This window comes from Bombus pascuorum, chromosome 2, assembly GCF_905332965.1.
Source record: "Bombus pascuorum chromosome 2, iyBomPasc1.1, whole genome shotgun sequence".
Classification (NCBI taxonomy): Eukaryota; Metazoa; Arthropoda; class Insecta; order Hymenoptera; family Apidae; genus Bombus; species Bombus pascuorum.
In genome coordinates this window covers 2,082,393-2,102,517 of record NC_083489.1, presented here as the reverse complement: position 1 = coordinate 2,102,517, position 20,125 = coordinate 2,082,393, and the positions used below count along the sequence as shown (strand labels likewise).

At 36.4% G+C, this 20,125-nt stretch overlaps 1 protein-coding gene across 9 annotated transcripts in view; it reads left to right on the top strand.

The window, feature by feature from the left end:
* Window positions 1-20,125, top strand: part of LOC132916255 (F-actin-monooxygenase Mical) — a 116,197-nt gene that overhangs the window by 87,453 nt on the left and 8,619 nt on the right. For 6 of the 9 annotated variants that reach the window (XR_009660063.1, XM_060976091.1, XM_060976093.1 and 3 more), the window contains exons 2-19: window positions 7,432-7,719; window positions 8,939-9,263; window positions 10,299-10,657; window positions 10,776-11,033; window positions 11,249-11,451; window positions 11,547-11,680; window positions 11,762-12,009; window positions 12,092-12,214; window positions 12,804-13,031; window positions 14,125-14,364; window positions 15,031-15,172; window positions 15,305-15,426; window positions 15,475-15,699; window positions 16,158-16,317; window positions 16,395-16,558; window positions 16,627-16,829; window positions 16,906-17,087; window positions 17,173-17,297. Coding sequence is in view for 8 of the 9 variants with exons in the window: in XM_060976093.1 (XP_060832076.1) it covers window positions 7,432-7,719; window positions 8,939-9,263; window positions 10,299-10,657; window positions 10,776-11,033; window positions 11,249-11,451; window positions 11,547-11,680; window positions 11,762-12,009; window positions 12,092-12,214; window positions 12,804-13,031; window positions 14,125-14,364; window positions 15,031-15,172; window positions 15,305-15,426; window positions 15,475-15,699; window positions 16,158-16,317; window positions 16,395-16,558; window positions 16,627-16,829; window positions 16,906-17,087; window positions 17,173-17,297 (3,729 nt within the window). In the remaining variant the exon portion in view is untranslated. Of the gene's footprint in view, window positions 1-208; window positions 372-7,431; window positions 7,720-8,938; window positions 9,264-10,298; window positions 10,658-10,775; window positions 11,034-11,248; window positions 11,452-11,546; window positions 11,681-11,761; window positions 12,010-12,091; window positions 12,215-12,803; window positions 13,032-14,124; window positions 14,365-15,030; window positions 15,173-15,304; window positions 15,427-15,474; window positions 15,700-16,157; window positions 16,318-16,394; window positions 16,559-16,626; window positions 16,830-16,905; window positions 17,088-17,172; window positions 17,298-20,125 lie in introns of those variants that run through there. The other 3 variants (XM_060976088.1, XM_060976089.1, XM_060976094.1) reach the window with 3 other exon arrangements.

Here is a 20,125-nt window from a genome sequence, read left to right as displayed (position 1 = left end):
CGAAGTATAACATCTCATCGAACGTACACTTTACGTTCGTTCACCTTCCAGATTAATTATACCTTCCCTTCCCCGTTCCCCAGGAAACGAGGTACGAGCACGAATAAACAGCCTTAATAATTATTTCCACCGTCAAAGTGCGTTACGAAAAAAGAAAAAAGAAGAAGGAGCAAGGAGAAGAGAGAAAAAAAGGAAGCGAAGCATCGCTTTAGAGACGGTCGATATCACGACGAGAGATTCGCTTTGATCTCCGTGGAACGTTCATAGGGGAAAGTTCTCGTGCTTCCGTTTGTCGTATGCGGAATACCCGGTGGCACGAGGACGACGACGAGGCAAAGGCATTGGCGGCAGGAGCAGCAAGTTATCAGGTCGTAAGTTCAAAGAACCGTGTGGAAGAGCATCGGGTGTATCGACTACGGTGCGGCACACGATATTACGATCGTTCGCGAGGACGTGACCGTGCATAACGAGTCATTGTACGGCACCGTGGAGAAATTAGCGCTGGCTGCCGCCTACAAAGATAAAATTCCACGTCTCGAACTCGTAATTATCGGCTGACCCGCGAAAAGATACAGGAGACTTTCCTTCTGCGCACGAGAGATCCTCGGAGGTGTCTTTGTTCTTTTAACCCGATAAAGACGATGGGAAATGTGAGAGGATCACGGTTTTCGATTTCTGTATTTGTAGTTTAGATTTGTTGCGCAGGTAAGGTAATATACCTGACGCGTTCTTTCTATCGAGCATTTTAAATTGCGTGGTAAAATTGCGTTTTTCTTTTTTGGTTCGACAAGAACGTTTCGGAAATGCGTATTTGGTGTTCTTTATGGATATTGGAGCAGGGAAATTGTACTTTTTATTGATTCGTGTGTGTGTTTGAGGGTATATGGCGGTAGGAATCGTACAGTAACATTGATATTTTGAATAGTATGTACGTAACACGCGGAAGAAGCAGTAGCATAAAAGTGGTATATGATGCGATAAATCAATTTTTCTTCACAACCGCCTGACGAATCGTAATAAGTTTCTTCGAAGCCATATACGTGTGCCATTAATTTGATACACCCGCTAGAGCTGCTTTTGAAGGAATATCTTATTTTTCTATTTGTACTTGTATTTCACATTGTACAATATTTTTTCGTAGGAGAGAACATAAGCACATATACACGTTCGTTATATGACAAAATTCTTTATTTCCATTTGCCTCCCAACTTCGCGGTGACTTTCAGTTGCACACACAAAATAAGACAGAACGGTAACCGTAAAACTTACGCGTAAACAAGAACACATACACGCTAAACCAGAACGGTAGACGTAAACTTGTCGAAAGACAGAAACGCATACATAGCAGATCATCGTATAGTCGTAACTTTAGTTAAACTATGTTAGCTACGCGTACAATTACATACATTTATATATATATAATCGATATAATTCAAGTTAACGTCAATTTACGTAAATCGAAATATTGAACGTGTATGAACTAGCAATATCACAACAGTTAAGACAAAATGACTGCTCTTTAAACTATACGTCTGATAGAACATTTGTATATTTGTGCATTTATTACTTTTTTACAAAAAGAATTTTCTCGTGTTACTCTGAGCATTTCTGATATTATTAATCCATCTGGAACCATAATCCCTAAACGTGTTTTGACAGAATTGACAGGATTATAAAATTGTAGACCCAACCATTTCGACCGCTGTGGTAGCTCTAGTATTAGCAACAATATCAAACCATACGTCTGATAGAATATTTGTATATTTGTTAATTTATTACTTTCTTACAAAAAGAAGTTTCTCATGTTACTCTGAGCATTTCTGATATTATTAATCCATCTGGAACCATAATCCCTAAACGAGGATTGACAGAATTGACAGGATTATAAAATTGTAGACCCAACCATTTCGACCGCTGTGGTAGCTCTAGTATTAGCAACAATATCAAACCATACGTCTGATAGAATATTTGTATATTTGTTAATTTATTACTTTTTTACAAAAAGAAGTTTCTCATATTACTCTGAGCATTTCTGATATTATTAATCCATCTGGAACCATAATCCCTAAACGAGGATTGACAGTGTTATAAAATTGTAGACCCAACCATTTCGACCGCTGTTGAAGCTCTAGCGTTAGCAACAATAGCGAGGCGTTTGTCAATTAAACGGTGGATGACGGATGGCTTTAATTCCATTCGACACATTCGGACAAATACCCAACTTCGAATAGATATACAACATAGGCCAATCGATAAAAACATGGAAGAACGGTAGAACCTCCTTTCGTCCCAACCTTCCGCGTCAATGATCGATACTATACCTAACCCAAACGATGCCGTTTATACTTTTAAACCGTTCGATTCTTCCCTGCGGATCGTTTAACACGATCGTCGTAAAGACAACACGCTATGACGCTATACATCAAACAGTATGCGCATAGCGACGCTTCTAATTGCTTTATTGCTCGGTTTTTAGTCACAACTTCAAACAGCTTAGTTAGAGGAACATTGGCGCTAGTAGGCCATTTGCAGCGCCTTCAGCAGTGCATTGGAAACTGTACGGCGTAGCCGACTAATCCGCATGAATTATGGGACTCGTATCGCGGAAGTCGTTTCTAAATTGATTCGTAAATCAATACCGGAGCGTGACCGAATATCTCTCCTTCTGTTCCTCGTTCACCACCTCTTTCTCTTCAGCCATAGTCCGTGGCTGATACGGGCGCCAGCGCATCGCCACGATTCTCGGCATCCCGCTGTATTTAGCTCGCACTTATCGGAAGACGAGCACCGATGATCTGTATGGTCGAGTCGAAAGGCACGCAGAAGGCATGTCGGCCAGCACCTCGTGACATTTCGAGTGGCTCGAGGATGGTCCGGGGCGACCACCTCGCCTAGATCTGCCTACTCGCCTCTCATCGTTTCGTCTCTCTCTCTCTCTCTCTCTCTCTTTCTCTCTCTTTCTTTCGATTACCAACCTCGATGATGTTTACCATTAGAAGCGGAGTTTTCCTCCGTGAAATGCTTCTGCGTTGTTCCAATCCTGATAAGTTTGTACCGTTAGGCTTGGAAATGATTTAGGAAATTTATAGAAGTCCCTTAATTTCGGAGTATGCGTATTTACATAGAAATATTGCCTATTGTCCTTCCAAAAGGATGATCGTAAAATAGTCTTTGTATCCGTTACCCTTTCGCGTGGATGTGGTTAGAAGTATTCAATTGGAAAAAGCTAGGAAAAAAGGTGGAGGCGTACCCGGCTTGCATCGTGTGTTCCAAGTTTCATGCGACAGTGGTACGACATGATACACGATGCAAATTGAAATTGCACGACCTAAAATTCAAATCGTAAACTCTTCCGGTCACCCGCGATTCGATGATATTATCCGCTTCACTTTCTTCTATTGCGAATTACGAAATTACGAAATTCTTCGAACAAAGGCGAGCAAAATAAACGTACATTAAATAGCAGAAATTGAATAGCTTGTTACTTCGGATTTTATAAATCTTCTTTATTTAATAATAACACTCTTCCATAACGAATAATGTTCGAATTTATTCAAACAGTTGACCGAAATTAGTAAATAAATAGTTCGTTAGTTCAGACCTTTCATCTTCCTTATTTAACAGCGAAATTCCTTGAATGTTGAGTATAGTATTTGTTCGAACAACCGACTGTTATAATTTATAATTAATACTTACGTATCTTCTGATTAATTGAATAAACGATTATTATGCCGACAAACAAGTAATTTGTACGTCTAAAGATACGATAGGGTTTTCTTGGCAAAGATATGCGTCGTTTTACTTCAAGTACACGTGATAGCCATATCGCAGGGGCGCACATAACTCAGCTTTTACGTCAATTGGATTATTCGATGATCGATACGTCAAAAATCATTCGTAATTCCATAACGTTCGTTCGCAAAGCACGTGACGCTGCTTTCGTCTGCCTCGTGCAACTGCAAACATGCTCCTATCGATTTTCTATTATCTCGCATAGGCTAAGCCTATCGGCGAGTACCTAGAAACGAGCCTAGAAATAACCATCCTCTTCCTGATAACCTGCTAAATGTAACAAGATCTACAATTTACGTCCTTACGTACGAGAAAATCCTGTTACGTAATTGTTTTTATCTCGAATCAATTCAAAGCACCGTGTCATCCGTACAGCATACATCGCGCCAATATTTCCACCGATATCTAACGTTATCGATTAAAACGAGTACGCGTTTTTACGAAACGTATCAACTCGAACGCGAGATACAAATTGCACGTTATTGTAAATTCGACAAAAAGTAGCAGAAATTGAGCTTACGCTTCGTAAACATCGTCTGAACGTGTATCGAGACGCGCAATCGAGTAGACGATGGTGTAGACATGTAATACGATGTCGTTAATCTTTGAACGTTGTTGTCAAAGGAAATCACGTTTGCGCTATTGTGGGTGAAATTGCAATAATCAATAAAGAGGATAAATAAGGCGATTTAATATTCTATCGGTAGCTGAAAATAGAAAATTTATTATTTCCCATGGTTACAGTAATTAACAGGTAAATAACAGCGTGATAATATTATTGCAAACGGTAACGTTCGAACAAAATTCGAATAAAGTAAAATTTCACTCGGATTAGCCTTCAGAATCGAAGAAAGAAAATATCGTAAATTATTCTGAAAAAAAAAGAAATATTGAAAATTATTCTTGGAGAAGATACCGAAAGATATTGAAATGTCCGTGAAAAGCAGTTTACAAGTAATCGAGATATTCTATTCGATCGTCTTTGTGAGATCGAACGATTTCCTACAAATGTATTAGAATCTTTCTCGTATCTCTGATAGTTAAAAAGATTCTAACGTCAGTACGTGCAAAATTCGAATAAAGTAAAATTTCGCTCGGATTAGCCTTCAGAATCGAAGAAAGAAAATATCGTAAATTATTCTGAAAAGAAAGGAATATTGAAAATTATTCTTGGAGAATATACCAAAAGATATTGAAATGTCCGTGAAAAGCAGTTTACAAGTAATCGAGATATTCTATTCGATCGTCTCTGTGAGATCGAACGATTTTCTACAAATGTATTAGAATCTTTCTCGTATCTCTGATAGTTAAAAAGATTCTAACGTCAGTACGTGCAAAATTCGAATAAAGTAAAATTTCGCTCGGGTTAGCCTTCAAGAATCGAAGAAAGAAAATATCGTAAATTATTCTGAAAAAAAAGGAATATTGAAAATTATTCTTGGAGAATATACCAAAAGATACTGAAATGTCCGTGAAAAGCAGTTTATAAGTAATCGAGATATTCTATTCGATCGTCTCTGTGAAATCGAACGATTTCCTACAAATGTATTAGAACTTTTCTCGTATCTCTGATAGTTAAAAAGATTCTAACGTCAGTACGTGCAAAATTCGTGTAAGTGCGACGAGTAGAGCGTGTTTAACGCTTTCATCGAGCGCCTAAACCCGGGACGAAGGAAATCAGCATGTAGCATTGTTCCCTTTAAACGACGCGACGTTTCGTTTCTCCGCGCTCGAGAGACAGAAATATTCGATACGAAAATAAAATGCGTCTGCGGTGAAAAATTCCAGGATAAATTCCTGGTGTGTCGGGGGAAAAAGGAACGGAAAAGGATCACAAGACGTAGAGGAAGAAACCGCAATGAGCTATCGAACGGAATAAATACGATCGATAGATGCACTGGTATTTAGGTGAATTATACCGATCGTAAGAAACGTTCTCTGTGCCACATTAACGTTGCGCGTGAAATTTTATGTATCGTTACTTCATGTACGCTCGTTTCGCAAATTTATTTAATATCCACGTTGTTTATCGTTAATCAGCGTTCGTTCCGTTTTACCATCCAGGGCAATCTGTAAATTATCGTTGTACGAATTTAATTACGAAACATCGTGCCAGGTAATTTATATCGCGAATTCGATGAATTTCTACGTGCTCCTTTTCCCTTCCACCGCCAACGATCGGCGATAAATCTCGATCGGAAGCGAGTAGCTGGTGGTGTGCAATTATTCGATTGAAATTATTGCGTATCAACTTTGTATCGGTTTCTCTTAGCGTTAGTCATCGAAGGATGCAGTTCTTCTGGCTAAATTAGCCTCTGTTCCTTTAAAGTCGTCGAAATAATGTCGGGACCAATAGTTTGAAACGGTACGTAGCCGCGTTACGAGTTCTCTCCCCGCGGTAACGTCATACAACATCCTAAAAATTGGTAATTTATCGTTGTTTCGTTAGTCAGGTGGAATTTCTATCGGTGAAATTTGCCTCGCTCGAATATTGAACTGGCAACTACTGATTGCGGATTTTGTCATTAGGTGCTCTTGACAGGGGGTGTTCTGGTAGTTATTTCGCAAGAGACCCCGGGGCACTCCCCCCTACCAACCGTCTGGAGAACCACCGTGGAGTTTTAGTCGGTAGGAGTCCGACACTACTCAGTTGTTGCTATCGCAACATGAGGAGTGTCCATGAGGATCTCCACGTATAAATAAAAAAAAAGGTGGTCTTGACAAAATCCGCAGTCACTCAATCGCCAACCCAATAGAATCGCCAGAAAAGTTAACGCCAACATAATTGTTAGTTTCGACTGTAATAGAGAAATAGCAAACGGAAGTTTATATTAGGTTGTCCGGAAAGTGTCTTCCTCTCTCAAACGTGGTTTTTCCAACGATCCACCTTCGTACAGGCGCGAAAGCGAGTCTGTGAGAAGTCGCGCTTTGTCTCGACAGAAGAAAATCGGTCGTACGTAATTCGACGAAATAATATAAAACGAAAAACCCTGTGCGTCTATTACTTCCTCATAAAAGGAAAGAAACTTCTCGGACAATGTAATAAATGTTTCAATGGGAAGGACTCGTCTTTGATAGTTTCTGCGTCGTTGAGACTTTGAATGAAATTTTGGCGAACACAACGGTGTCTCTACGATGTCTATAAAAATTATACGATAGACCTGAGCAAACAAAGCGACAGAAATTTGCAGATACCTCTGTATTTCAATATACCTTACTAATGAAACTTATCCAAAGGTAATTCTTATTATAACGTTCATCAAAAAAGAAAACACATCTCGAAAAATGAATTTTGAAATTATCAAGCTGCGTTGTAATCTCGGATGTGACCTTAGATTTATTCGAAGATACCTTTCAGACTGACGTTTAAAGCAAATATATTTTTAAAATGTACAATGTTAATATTTAGCAAAAGTTAAATGCGTGTCTCTTGGACTTAGCCAAAGAGATATCTTGCAGATCGATTTTTCCCGAATCTATGGACGACATTGCGCCGCCAGAGTTATCTTATCCGTAGATACGAGAAGGTTAATTTACCCGATACACGAGGCAACTTGTACTACTAGTTGCAGTGTTTACGACGCTTTTGCTTACGCCGGTCGCATAAAAAGATTTATAACAAGTATCGATTTGTTACAGGTAATGGAGCATCAGCAGGGTCGAAAGCAAACAATGAACTCGGCAGAGGTGGCGAAAGCCAACGAAGAGTTCGATTTGTTTTGTAATGCCACTACATTGAAATCCATTCTTGGACATTTTCGGAATCTCTGCGAATTACTCAAAATCAGACCAAATACGATCAATCAATTTTATCCAAAATTGAAATCCAAGTTGCGATCGTGGAAGGCGCTAGCTCTATGGAAAAAATTTGATCAGAGGGCCAATCACAAATGTTACAATCGTGGCAAAGCATGCCCGAATACAAGAGTAAGTATACCGAGAATGTTTTATGCGATTTCGTGAATCGTCTGTTTCTCTCCTTAATTTCGTTGTATCTTGCTGTTTTTAATATTACGACGTGACGACTGTTTTTTGGAGAAACTTCGTTCACCTGAAACGATATCTATCGAGGTAACTTAAGATGACGAAGGCGTGATCGAACGATCCAAGTATGTTTGTATATTTATTGGGTCAATTTAAATAATAATTTTCAAATAATTCAACTTGTCCATGCTTTTCAAATTACTACGTGCGTTCGTGATACGAAACGCTATCGATAGCTCGGTAATGAACTTTGTTTAACGTACTTTGATACACGAGAAGAGGTAAATAAATTTTACAAATTGTACAACTTTAAATTGATTTATGCTGATATTTCTACTAAGCCGTAAAACACTCTTCTGTATTTACTATCGTAAGAGATTTATTATAGTTTTTCAAGTGATAAAAACGTATCATAAAGCTAGTGAATTAATTAACTATGAAACAAAAGAAATGATATACTTGTAAGAATTGAAATACACGACTAAATTCGGGTTCTCAGAATCTTAATTCAGTGATTAAAAACCAGCATAATTTTCAAGCCATTCAAAAAAAATGATAGAAACGTATCATAAAGCTAATGAATTAATTAACTATGAAACAAAAGGAATGATATACTTGTAAGAATCGAAATACACGACTAAATTCGGATTCTCAGAATCTTAATTTAGACATTGAAAACCAGCATAATTTGCAAGCCATTAAAAAAAGTGATAGGAACGTATCATAAAACTAATGAGTTAATTAACTATGAAACAAAAGGAATGATATACTTGTAAGAATTGAAATACACGACTAAATTCGGGTTCTCAGAATCTTAATTCAGTGATTAAAAACCAGCATAATTTTCAAGCCATTCAAAAAAAATGATAGAAACGTATCATAAAGCTAATGAATTAATTAACTATGAAACAAAAGGAATGATATATACTTGTAAGAATCGAAATACACGACTAAATTCGGATTCTCAGAATCTTAATTTAGACATTGAAAACCAGCATAATTTTCAAGACATTAAAAAAATAAATTTCAACCATTTAAAGAGAAATAATTACGATAATCTCCGTTTGAAAAGAGGAGGAAAAACTTGGCAATGTCTTTCGATATTTTGCTGGATGTTTTACTTTCAGGAAATTGGAATAACAAAGCACGTTTAATTATTCAGGTTTTGATCATCGGAGGAGGTCCGTGTGGACTTCGTTCGGCGATAGAAGCCCAGCTGTTAGGTGCCAAGGTTGTCGTTGTGGAAAAAAGGGACCGGATGTCCAGAAACAACGTCCTTCACCTTTGGCCCTTTGTTATTCAAGATCTTCGTGGCCTAGGAGCAAAGAAATTCTTTGGAAAATTCTGCGCTGGATCTATAGATCACATCAGTATCCGCCAACTTCAGTGTATCTTGCTGAAAGTCGCATTGATCCTCGGTGTCGAGTTCCACGAAAGTGTCAGCTTCGATTCTTTGATACCGCCACCGGAGAATCAGGAAGAGGGCAGTAAGTAATCTAGTCTTTCTAACGCTCGATCGACCCCTTTTCGTCCAATAATCGACCCTTTCGACGCGTGAAAGTTTATTGACCTGTAAAATGTTCAGACTTCTATGTATCCTACCTGTTTCGTTTCCTTTCCCTTTTTTTTTTTTTTTTTTTTTGACAACAACTGTTGATAATTGGTAGAAGAAATTCTAAGGTAAAAAGTATACAAGACAGAGCACGTGTAAGTTCAAAATAAATACATTAGGAAAGAACAAATTATTCTCTGCTTGAAATCGCATTGGAGAAGAAACATCTTTTAATTTCATTGATGAAGTATCGGAGCTTTGTTTCTGCGCTGCAAGAAATTCTACGAATCTTTTATGCAACCGTTTGCCATGAAATATTCCTATATTATTATTATTATTATTATTATTATTATTATTATTATTATTATTATTATTATTATTATTATTACTTAGTCTGTGCCTTTGGACGAGCTTTCGGTTTTACATCTCGTTTACCTATCACGCTTTTTACGTGTTTTTAGAATTTTTACTGTGTATCGTAACTTTCAACCCGTTTTTAGAATTTTTACTGTGTATCGTTCGATACGATGATGTCGATTATCAGGAAAATTCCGGACCCATCACGATGCTCATTTTTATTTATTATTTCTATTTGTACTTGGTCCGTGCCTTTCGGCTTTGGACGAGCTTTCGGTTTTACATCTCGTTTACCTATCACGCTTTTTACATTCTATCAGTCTTATAGCGTTATCACCTTATTGCCTCCTCCCTTATATCTATCTAAACTCATTTCCTTGTCTATCTCTCTTTTCTTGTATATCTACCTCCTCTCTTATCCGCTCCGTTATATCGCACTCCGTTATATATTCCGTCTGTAAAACTATGGCAACTTTTACGCTTTTGCCTCCTTGCCGTGCTTTCTTATCGTCGTTCCTCCCCTTCTTGTATCGCCCTTCTCTTCTCCATTATTCTTTTCGATTCTATAAAGTATTCCTATAGTTTGGTTAACATAAGCTTGTAATTCTTTCAGAGATCGGTTGGAGAGCGAAAACTACCCCCGCTGATCATCCAGTCTGTCAATACGAGTTCGACGTGCTGATCGGCGCCGATGGCAAAAGAAACACATTGGAGGGTTTCAAGCGGAAAGAATTTCGGGGTAAATTGGCCATAGCGATAACGGCCAATTTTATAAACAAACGAACTGAAGCGGAGGCACGGGTAAAAGAAATCAGCGGAGTGGCCTTCATCTTCAACCAGAAATTTTTCAAAGAACTGTACCATGATACTGGTATAGATCTAGAGAATATTGTATATTATAAAGATGATACTCATTACTTCGTTATGACTGCCAAAAAGCACAGCCTTATAAACAAGGGAGTAATTCTGCAGGTACGTCATTGTATAAAAATAATTATACCTTTGTCTATACTATATACTATACGTTATAACTGTATAACGATTCCGGCTAATTATAAGCGTGATGTTAATTGATTGGAATATATTTCAGGACTATCCAGATACAGCGAAGCTGCTCGCGAAGGAAAACGTGGATCGCGAAGCATTGATGCTTTACGCCCGTGAAGCTGCTGAATTCTCTACGGAATACCAAATGAGTGGTATGGAATTTGCAGTGAACCATTATGGTCAGCCAGACGTGGCTATGTTCGATTTCACGTCTATGTATGCGGCGGAGAATGCTAGCCGGATTTTGGAACGTCGGGGTCATAGACTACTTATGATCCTCGTGGGCGATAGTCTGCTCGAGGTATATCACCTGACGTCTCTATTATCCTACACTTTGATTCTAATGATTTATCAAAGTGACATTTTTCAATTAATTTTATCAACTGTCGTACAATACTGCTGTACTTGTTGGATGATAGTAATAATCTTTTTTGTTATTCTAAGTCTTCTTTGTTATCGCTATAATATATTAACCATATATAATATGGTGTAATTTATATGGTATAATTTTTATAGCCATTCTGGCCAACGGGATCCGGTTGTGCGAGAGGATTTTTAAGCTCCTTGGATGCCTGTTGGGCAATCAAAAGCTGGGGTGCAAATGTATCGCCGTTAGAAGTAATCGCAGAACGCGAATCTATTTACAGGCTACTCGGACAGACCACGCCTGAAAATTTGAACAGGGATTACGCTGCATATACACTGGACCCTCATACCAGGTACGATATCTATATTATTATTGCTATAAAATAAAATTATCTACCTAATATAGTTTTATTTGCTATTTATTTAACAAATTTTCATTCGTTTCAAGATACCCGAATTTGAACGTATCCTCTGTAACGCCAATACAAGTGCGAGGTTTAGTCGACACAGATGACCCTGACAGCATCAAACAGCCTCCTGTACAGTCCGAGATCGATATTCCTAAGAAACGACGTCGCCGAGGTAGAATCGCGAATGTACTTTGATCGTAGTTACATTAAAAATATTATAAAGATTATTAATGTTATCGATCGTGGTATATAGATTTACGTGGAGATTCACAAGTGCATCCAGACACGCTGCTTCGCTGGTTGCAAAAACAAGTTGCCCTGTACGACTCGGTCCAAATAAAAGATATGGGTGCCTCGTTCAAGAATGGTCTGGCTATTTGTGCGATAATTCACAGATATCGACCGAATCTAATAGATTTCCATAATTTGAATCCGGACGATGCGATTACGAACAATCAGCTGGCCTTTGATATCTTGGAAAAAGAACTGAGCATACCTCCAGTAAGCTATATTTCGATTTAATTTACCGATGTAAGAAATAAAAGGAAGAACAACTCGATGTTCTAATTGTGAATTTTTCTAGATAATGACAGGAGAGGAAATGGCTCAATACGACGTCCCCGATAAACTCGCCATGTTTTCTTATCTCACACAGATATACGAAGTTTTCCGCGGTGAAATCCCGTACATTAAACATCCAAAATTAGTAAGTAAATTCGTACGACGTAGAACGAAGTCAGAAGATTTTTAACTGGTTTCCGTATTTTATAGTATTCAGTATCATGTCCGATATCAAGGAACGCATGTTTACAGTTGTCACAACACCTTTTAACAAGCAAGATCCATCCTCCTCCACAAACACCCGATCCTACGTCCCATAGAAATCATAGTCAATCGTTCGTCGTTTACGATCGAAGAGCAGAGTCATTGTCATATCCCGATCCTGCGACATTTTCACAACAAACCGCCGTCGAATCGTTAGACCACAATAATAACAAAATATCGTTAAGTGAAAACGTTACAGAAGTGGATGACAGATTTACAATAAGCTGGATAAGAAATAAACTTCAAAAGAATATAGTTGCATCATCATTGAAGAAAATATTCGTACCACCAAGTCATTTCAATAGGGATCACGAGTGTTGTCGTTCGGATAATAGTAAAGTTAACGAGAAATTACCATAAGCCATAAATCGTTTTCCATAAATTAGTCTAATCTTCGTCACAGTAGCGATTCTGTTGATTTTCTTTTCGTATAATTGTATAACGATTGCATTTGATCGTCTTTTATAAAGGAACCTGAAAACGAAGAAAGGCCTGCACATAGTAAACAATTGAGCCAATTAACACCTGACCAAAAAGTTCAGTTAATTGACCGTATCGTCAGACAAGATAGTGCGACAAGAACGAGACACTCACGATCGCGACATAACGAAAATTTAAACCCCGCGGATAAGAAGGGAGACACGATTAGTCGACGTTCTCGAAAGAGACGAAGCACGGAGAAGATGGGCGCGACAGTGGTAAGTTTTCTTTTCTATTTCATCAAATCGTATAGTATCATCCATCGACGTGTAACATCTTTCAAAAATACAGAATATTTTTCTTTATTTAAATTTTTAATCGTATGTTTTTCAAAGCTTCTAGTTAGCAGATCATCCAAGGTTAAAAAAAAAGCATTCTTTTTTTTTTATTTTAATATCTAAATCGATCCTTTGCATTCGTAACTTGAGAATTTCGAGAATATTTAAATATTATATTTGAAAGAAACGTTAAATCGCAAAGGATTGGATCACATACTCAACGCTTTATGGAATGATTTTCTTTAATTTCATTTAAGTAATATTTATTACCTAATCATATTCCATAAGGGGTTACAAATCGAACACTAACATTCATACCCACAAAACTTACAATGCTTATATCCTATAGTCACGGTGGCAGAAGATTCAAGCACTTATGTATCGTGGGATAATCATATCGTTGTTAATCCTCTTAATTATTGGAGTTACCATTACCATGGTGCGGAAGGAAGTCGTTACATTCTAATCGCTTCGTATAGTCAACCAAAGTATCAGTGGGACATTACAAAACCTCTCGGTTATGTTATAAACATTTTCTATGATATTTATGTTTATGTTATATATTATATAATATATTTGCTACGTCAGCTTTTGTATTTGTCCTATTTTACTAAACGTTTGTTGAGAAAAAGTAGATTATATAGAATTATTTCCTAATAGTTACGGCTAGTGCCCCGTAGAATTAGAGAATAATAAAACAATCTAAATCTCAAGAAGTAGAAACAACCATTGACATTCCTGTATCTTCGTTCTTTCTTTTTTTTTTTCTTTTCTTTTTTCTTAAAGAACAAATAACGTTAGCGACGCTAAACTCGAGTTAAAGAACCCTCGATCTCTTTTATCCTCTTTTGTATCGCATTCAACCATTGTGATCGTTGCGAACTTAATAGATGAAAACCACGTAACATAAGTTGTGCAAATTGTGTGAATAATTCAGAAATGAAAATTAAGCTGATTATAAAGAAACCAATCATTGTAACTATATGGATATGTTAAATTAATGTCACTGTACGATTTTACGGTGGATGTAAAGGAGGAAAGGCAGAAGAGACTCGCAGATATAGAGAAAAATCGCGCCGAACGTATGAGAAGGCGACAATATTTGCGAAACATGGCGACGCAGCAATTCTACAAAAGTATGCAGATGCTGCAAGCGAACGCTAAACGCGAGAAAGACGAGCCGTTCGAAGATTATTCGATATTCTTATACCGTCAAACTGCGCCGGATTTCAAGGATAGAGTGAAATATCTAGAGCAGAAAATATTATATCCAGTAAGCTGGAAAGTGAATGATTTTGGGAGTGCATATTGTTTTATATTTTTTTATCACTTCTTTTTTTGGATTTTAACAAACGATTAAACAAGTCCTAAAAAAATATTATTTTTATATATTTCTTCGATAATGGCATTGATAATAATAAACATTTAACATGTGCAAACGTATGCAAATAACGTTTAAAGGAGAACGATTACATACTAATTATTCGATAACTCTTTGTTGCAAAAACAAAAAATTATAGCTATAAACGTGCATAAACTAACTATGTAATAGCAATATATGATTCTAAATGGTGTGCATGATATTTATGCATCGATAATATTGGAGGATGTAAAGGCTCTAAATTGCACTACTAACTAATTTTCAAACAGAAGGGACGTTTGTAACATCGGTTGCGAGTGCTTATATATCTTTAAGAAACTGTAACACTAACATTACACAGTGCAAAGGAAATAAATTATGACACGCTAATTTATTCTTCACATACATATGTATATTAATAAATCTTTTAGTTTCAAATATTTTTTTTTTTTTGTTCTTTTAGTTTTATTTTTATACTTGTACTGTGATTAAAGAGGGTTCTTTCACGAGTCTTATTCTGTGGTCGTCTACTTCGTAGTTCGCATATTGAAATTTATTTCATGACATTCTGTTTTTTAGGATAGAGAACCCAAGATTCACGCTGGTCATCATAGAAACAGCATAGACGAGGAGTTCTCTGGCCGAATAAAGAGCATCGAAGACAAATTGAAAGGATCTGCTCCAACTGAAAAGAAGCCCAGAGATCTTCTACGTGCCATTGGTTTGTGTTATATTTTTTATCATCTTATATTTTTATTTTCATCTTATATTTTTCTTATCATTGTACCATTTCATTATATAAGATTTTCCTCTTCTATATTAAAATTTCTTATAATATCATATATGTATAAAGGTAAAATCGAGAAGACCGATTGGAACGTGAAGGAAATCGAGAAGAAAATCGAGGAGAATAAAATGGGCCGTACTGTCCGACACGATAAAGTAGAACGAGTGCCGAAGTGGAGTCGAGAACAGGTTGGCATGCGAGTGATTAAACAGTACTCGATAATCAATGTTTTTCAGATGTGTATATGCTTCATTCAGTTTTTAGCTCGACAAATCAAGATGGAGAAGAAGGGACGGGATCAAAAGGAGACAGATAGTAAGTACGCTGATATTGACAATACCCTGAAGAATATTGACAGGAAGATGAAAGAGGGTAATGTCCTCGGGTACAATAAAGTTTCGGCTATGGCCGAACAGTTTTCGAATAAAAGTCAAGACGCGGAGCCCAAGGTGTACAAATCGGTAAATACGATATTGCAAAATCTCAGTACTGGAGGATATAGTCAGCAGGATATCCGGAGTCTTTGTGACGTCTATTGTACTTTGTATTTTTCATATAATTGCTCCCAAGAGAATAGAATCGTCATATGTACCGATGTATCTGTAAATTTATTGTTTCTTACAGGATATACGGAATATATTTTTATATGATATATATGTGTAGTGCATAACACTAAAACATTATTTTACATTTGAGATTTTTCTTCCTAAGTTAATTAACTGATCTAACCGAATTAAAATATTTGTGATCCTAATGGAATTTATGTTGATACGTGTATCGTCTAATTGTAACACCTAATATGCAATTACGTATTGTTAAAAACATTATAATTCGATTGAAAAGCGCTGACTAAGATTCTTTTGTACTAAACATTTGAAGTTAATAATTACTACTTTGTTTCCTCGTACTTTCCTTGCAGAATGCCAAGTCCACAATAGCGTTACCCGCGCAAGGAGGTTCGGAGATGTGTCATTTTTGCAATAAGAGAGTTTATTTAATGGAGAGACTTAGTGCCGAAGGGAAGTTTTTCCATCGAGGCTGTTTCCGTTGCGAATATTGTTCTACCTCTTTGAGAATAGGTTCAATTTTTATTCTTAATCTCTTTTGGAAATCAATGGGCAGAGAATTTTTACCAATAATAACTCTTCAATTATAGGAAACCATACGTTCGATAGGGACAAGAGTGGAGGACGATTCTACTGTACACAACATTTCGGTTTCTTAGGAGCGTTAAAAGCACGCGCAGATAAGAAGAGAGTCGCAGTGTTGAACAAGGAAAACATACCTGCCACACCAGTACATCTAAAAACACCAGAGAAGGTATGATTTCAACTTTAACTTTATTCTCTTTTTAAATTAACAATGTAAATAACGTATATTGTTTTTAGGCAAAGATACCTTTAGAAGGCGTTGTTGGTCTTGATTTACTTGATCGCGGGCAAACACCTGAGAGAATAGAATTTGAAAACTTAGCAGGAATATCAGACGCTGAAGAACCCCAAAGTCAGATGGATGAAGACGAATGGACGGATAGAAATTTCGGTGCTTCCACCGCAGAAATGGGTTCTAGCGATGACATTTCAGACATGAGGTGAGATATTTTATCGATAAATATAATTAAAAAACATGATAACAGATTTTCAAACGGTTTATCAATGTTTCACCAGCGATTCGGATGACGATAACGAAGTATACGAAGAAGCGATAGATCAGCCCTTAACAACCGAAGGAACTCTTGAACTTGCCAAAAATTGGACACTACGATACTCTCATCCACATGCTGCAATGGGACAGTCTGATACTGGAAGCAACGAATATGAAGATTCTAGTGATGAATACACGAACGAAGGTACAGCTTTGATTCTTCGTTAGATCGCTTCCGCTCTTTATCACTATGAAAATAACTATCTTTCTTGATTTGTATTTTTATTCAGACGATGAAAGTACGACAGCTACGGAGGATGAAGACGACATACGCGCTCGAGAGCTTAGAAGACAGGAATTTTGGCTAAAGAATCCTACCCGTAGCTCCGATACGGACACCGGTTCGGAAACGGAGGTGAAAATTTCTCAAGATTCTATAGATAATATAACTCAAGAATCTCTTATACTTCCTATACAAACTCATAATTTTATATCGCCCCAAGAGATAGACGTGAATAATAGTGAAGTTGATCAAGATATAATCAGTACAGAAGATATTGAAAAATCGCCTGATAAAAAGACACTGACAATTAATACGTTAATAGGAAACACAGATCAACCAATAGTAAACGATGTAAAGTTTGATAGCGAAGAGAACACATCTCAAAGCAAAGCATCTGGAAGCTTAATTCATTTGCCTGATTCCTCTTGTAATTTATTATCAGATAATAGGGAAAATGATACTGTAAATTTAAATTCGTCTGTAATTGTTTCTAATCCGATAGAACAGAATAATTCCAATATACATAATGTGGATGAGTGCATTTCAGAATATGAAAGTTTAGTAGATGAAAGTTGTGTTTTAAATTTAGGTAACGATCAAGCAATCCAAAGTGAATCACCAAATGAAAGTGATAAAGTTATTTCTAAGCTTACTGATATTGATAGTAATGAATTAAATAATGAAATAATTTCTGTTAATGAAAATTTAGACAAAATAGGAAGTATTAGTAGCGAATTAACCCAAACAGTAGTTTCTAGTCATAATGAAATAAGTAATAAAGTAATGCCTGTCCTGGACATTACACCCGAAACATCTGAAACAATTAGTACATCAAACATAAAACTGCAAACAGTGTTTGCAGGAATTATGCTTCCAGATGCTATTCCATTTAGTCAGACTAGTTACAATAATACAATGCAGCCTAACACCGAAGAAGTTTTAAGCCTCAAGGAAAGACTACCGGATCTAATAACTTCTTCTCCAAACCGTAGTAGAGATTCGTCGCCATCCTCCTCGTATGAAATGTACAAATCAACTGAAACATTGTATGATGAATTATTAATGTCCGATAGTCAGGACAAAATGACCGCAGAAGATACAGAAACTTGCGATTCAGAGAGTATACAAAACTACATAAAATCGACAGACGATATGCCAAAAGATAATAAATTAAAATTATCCATAAAGAATATTAAACGAATTCCTATCGTGACTATTACTTCGCCATCTCCGACAAATGAAAAGTCGTTAGAAGAAACATCTGTTGAAAGTGCCAAATTAACAGTGCCCAATAAAACTAACAATCAGGCGGTTCAATCTGACGGAAATAGTTCATTCGATAAATTAAAACGTGATTTAAGACAAAGGAAAGCAAGGAATAAAATGCCAGTGGCTGAACTTCGACCATTATCCACTGAAAATGCCCGAAGAAAAATTAATAAATATTTCACGGACGTAAGAAAACAAAAAATAAAAGATCAAAATACATGTATTCAAAACGAAAAATCGCCTGATATTAAAATTGTCGAATTAGATATTAAACCGAAGCTATCTGCGAAAGTTGAAACGAAAGACATAATGAAATATTTCCAAAAAACGAAGCAAGAATCTTCTGAAGAATTAAACTATAGAAGATCAGAAAGTCCAAAAAATAATAGCAATATAAATCATGACGAATTAAATGAAATTGATGTTGACGCCATTGTTAAGGAATTTGAGGAGATAGAGCGACAAAATGAGGAAATGTCTTCGATTGACACTGAAGATATTGAATCTAAATTGCATTTGGATACTCTATCTACGAAATTGCATTTAGAAGACACAAATGAACAATCAAACGTAACAAATAATGTAAATGTAGCGGAAGAACGTGAGCTGCCTTCTAATGGAAAAAATATGACTTTAAATAACATTGTAGAAACTGAAGTGCATAAAGAAAAGCAGAGTATCGTCATTGATCATCCTGCGAATGAAATCAATTCAGAACAAACATCTTTGCCTTCACAACGAGTCAGTAACATCTTAGATGCTAAATCAAATGAAAATATAATAATTAATCCTTCTAATAATGCGATCAATGCAGGAGAAAAAATATTGGCCTCACCACTAATAAGTGATATTTTAAAGATCACGTCACATGAATGTATGGCAACTGGTTCTCACAAAATACAGGAAACAAGTACAGAACAAGCAATATTAGAATCCAACAGTAACACGTTAATGTCTAAATTGGATGAAAGAAGAAAAGAAGTGACAACTGATCTTTGTACAGAACAAATAACTCCACAACTCAACAATATTTTCGTAATCGAATTCTATGAAAAAGAAACAAATAAGCAGTTTGGTCCCGAAAATGTACAACAAGCAATGTCGATTCCACATTTAAATTATGATATCTTAGGAAACAAATTAAACGAACAGAAAATAGATGACGCAACTCATTCTGCTAGTAATACGAAGCCTGATGTAAAACAGATAGTGTCGACGATGCAATTTAATAATATTAAAAATAATAAGTACGATAGTGTACATAGAAGCGATAATACTCTAAATAGAAGGAAAGAAATTATTAATAGAAATGATACGTTATATAAAAATTACAAATCTTCTTTTGAATTAACAGCCTTACCTGTCGAACATGAGCAAGTTACTAAAGTTAAGATTGTTGAACAAAACATTGAAGTACCAAAACGTGTAAAGAATATAAATTCAAATAATAATACAATTCTACCAAATCTAACAGATGAAGTTCCAAAAAGGCCAGATAGAAAACATGGACATCATGAACTCAGTTCTTCGATAAGGCTTGACATATCCAATGCACAATTTACTCCTGATGTTCCAATAAGAAGAAGAACTTCAAAACAAAAATCTAATGTTCCACCTTCTTTAGAAGAGTCTACCTGTAACTCTACCTGTAAATCAAGTTCCGCTACAATTAATGAGAGATTGGTTGAATC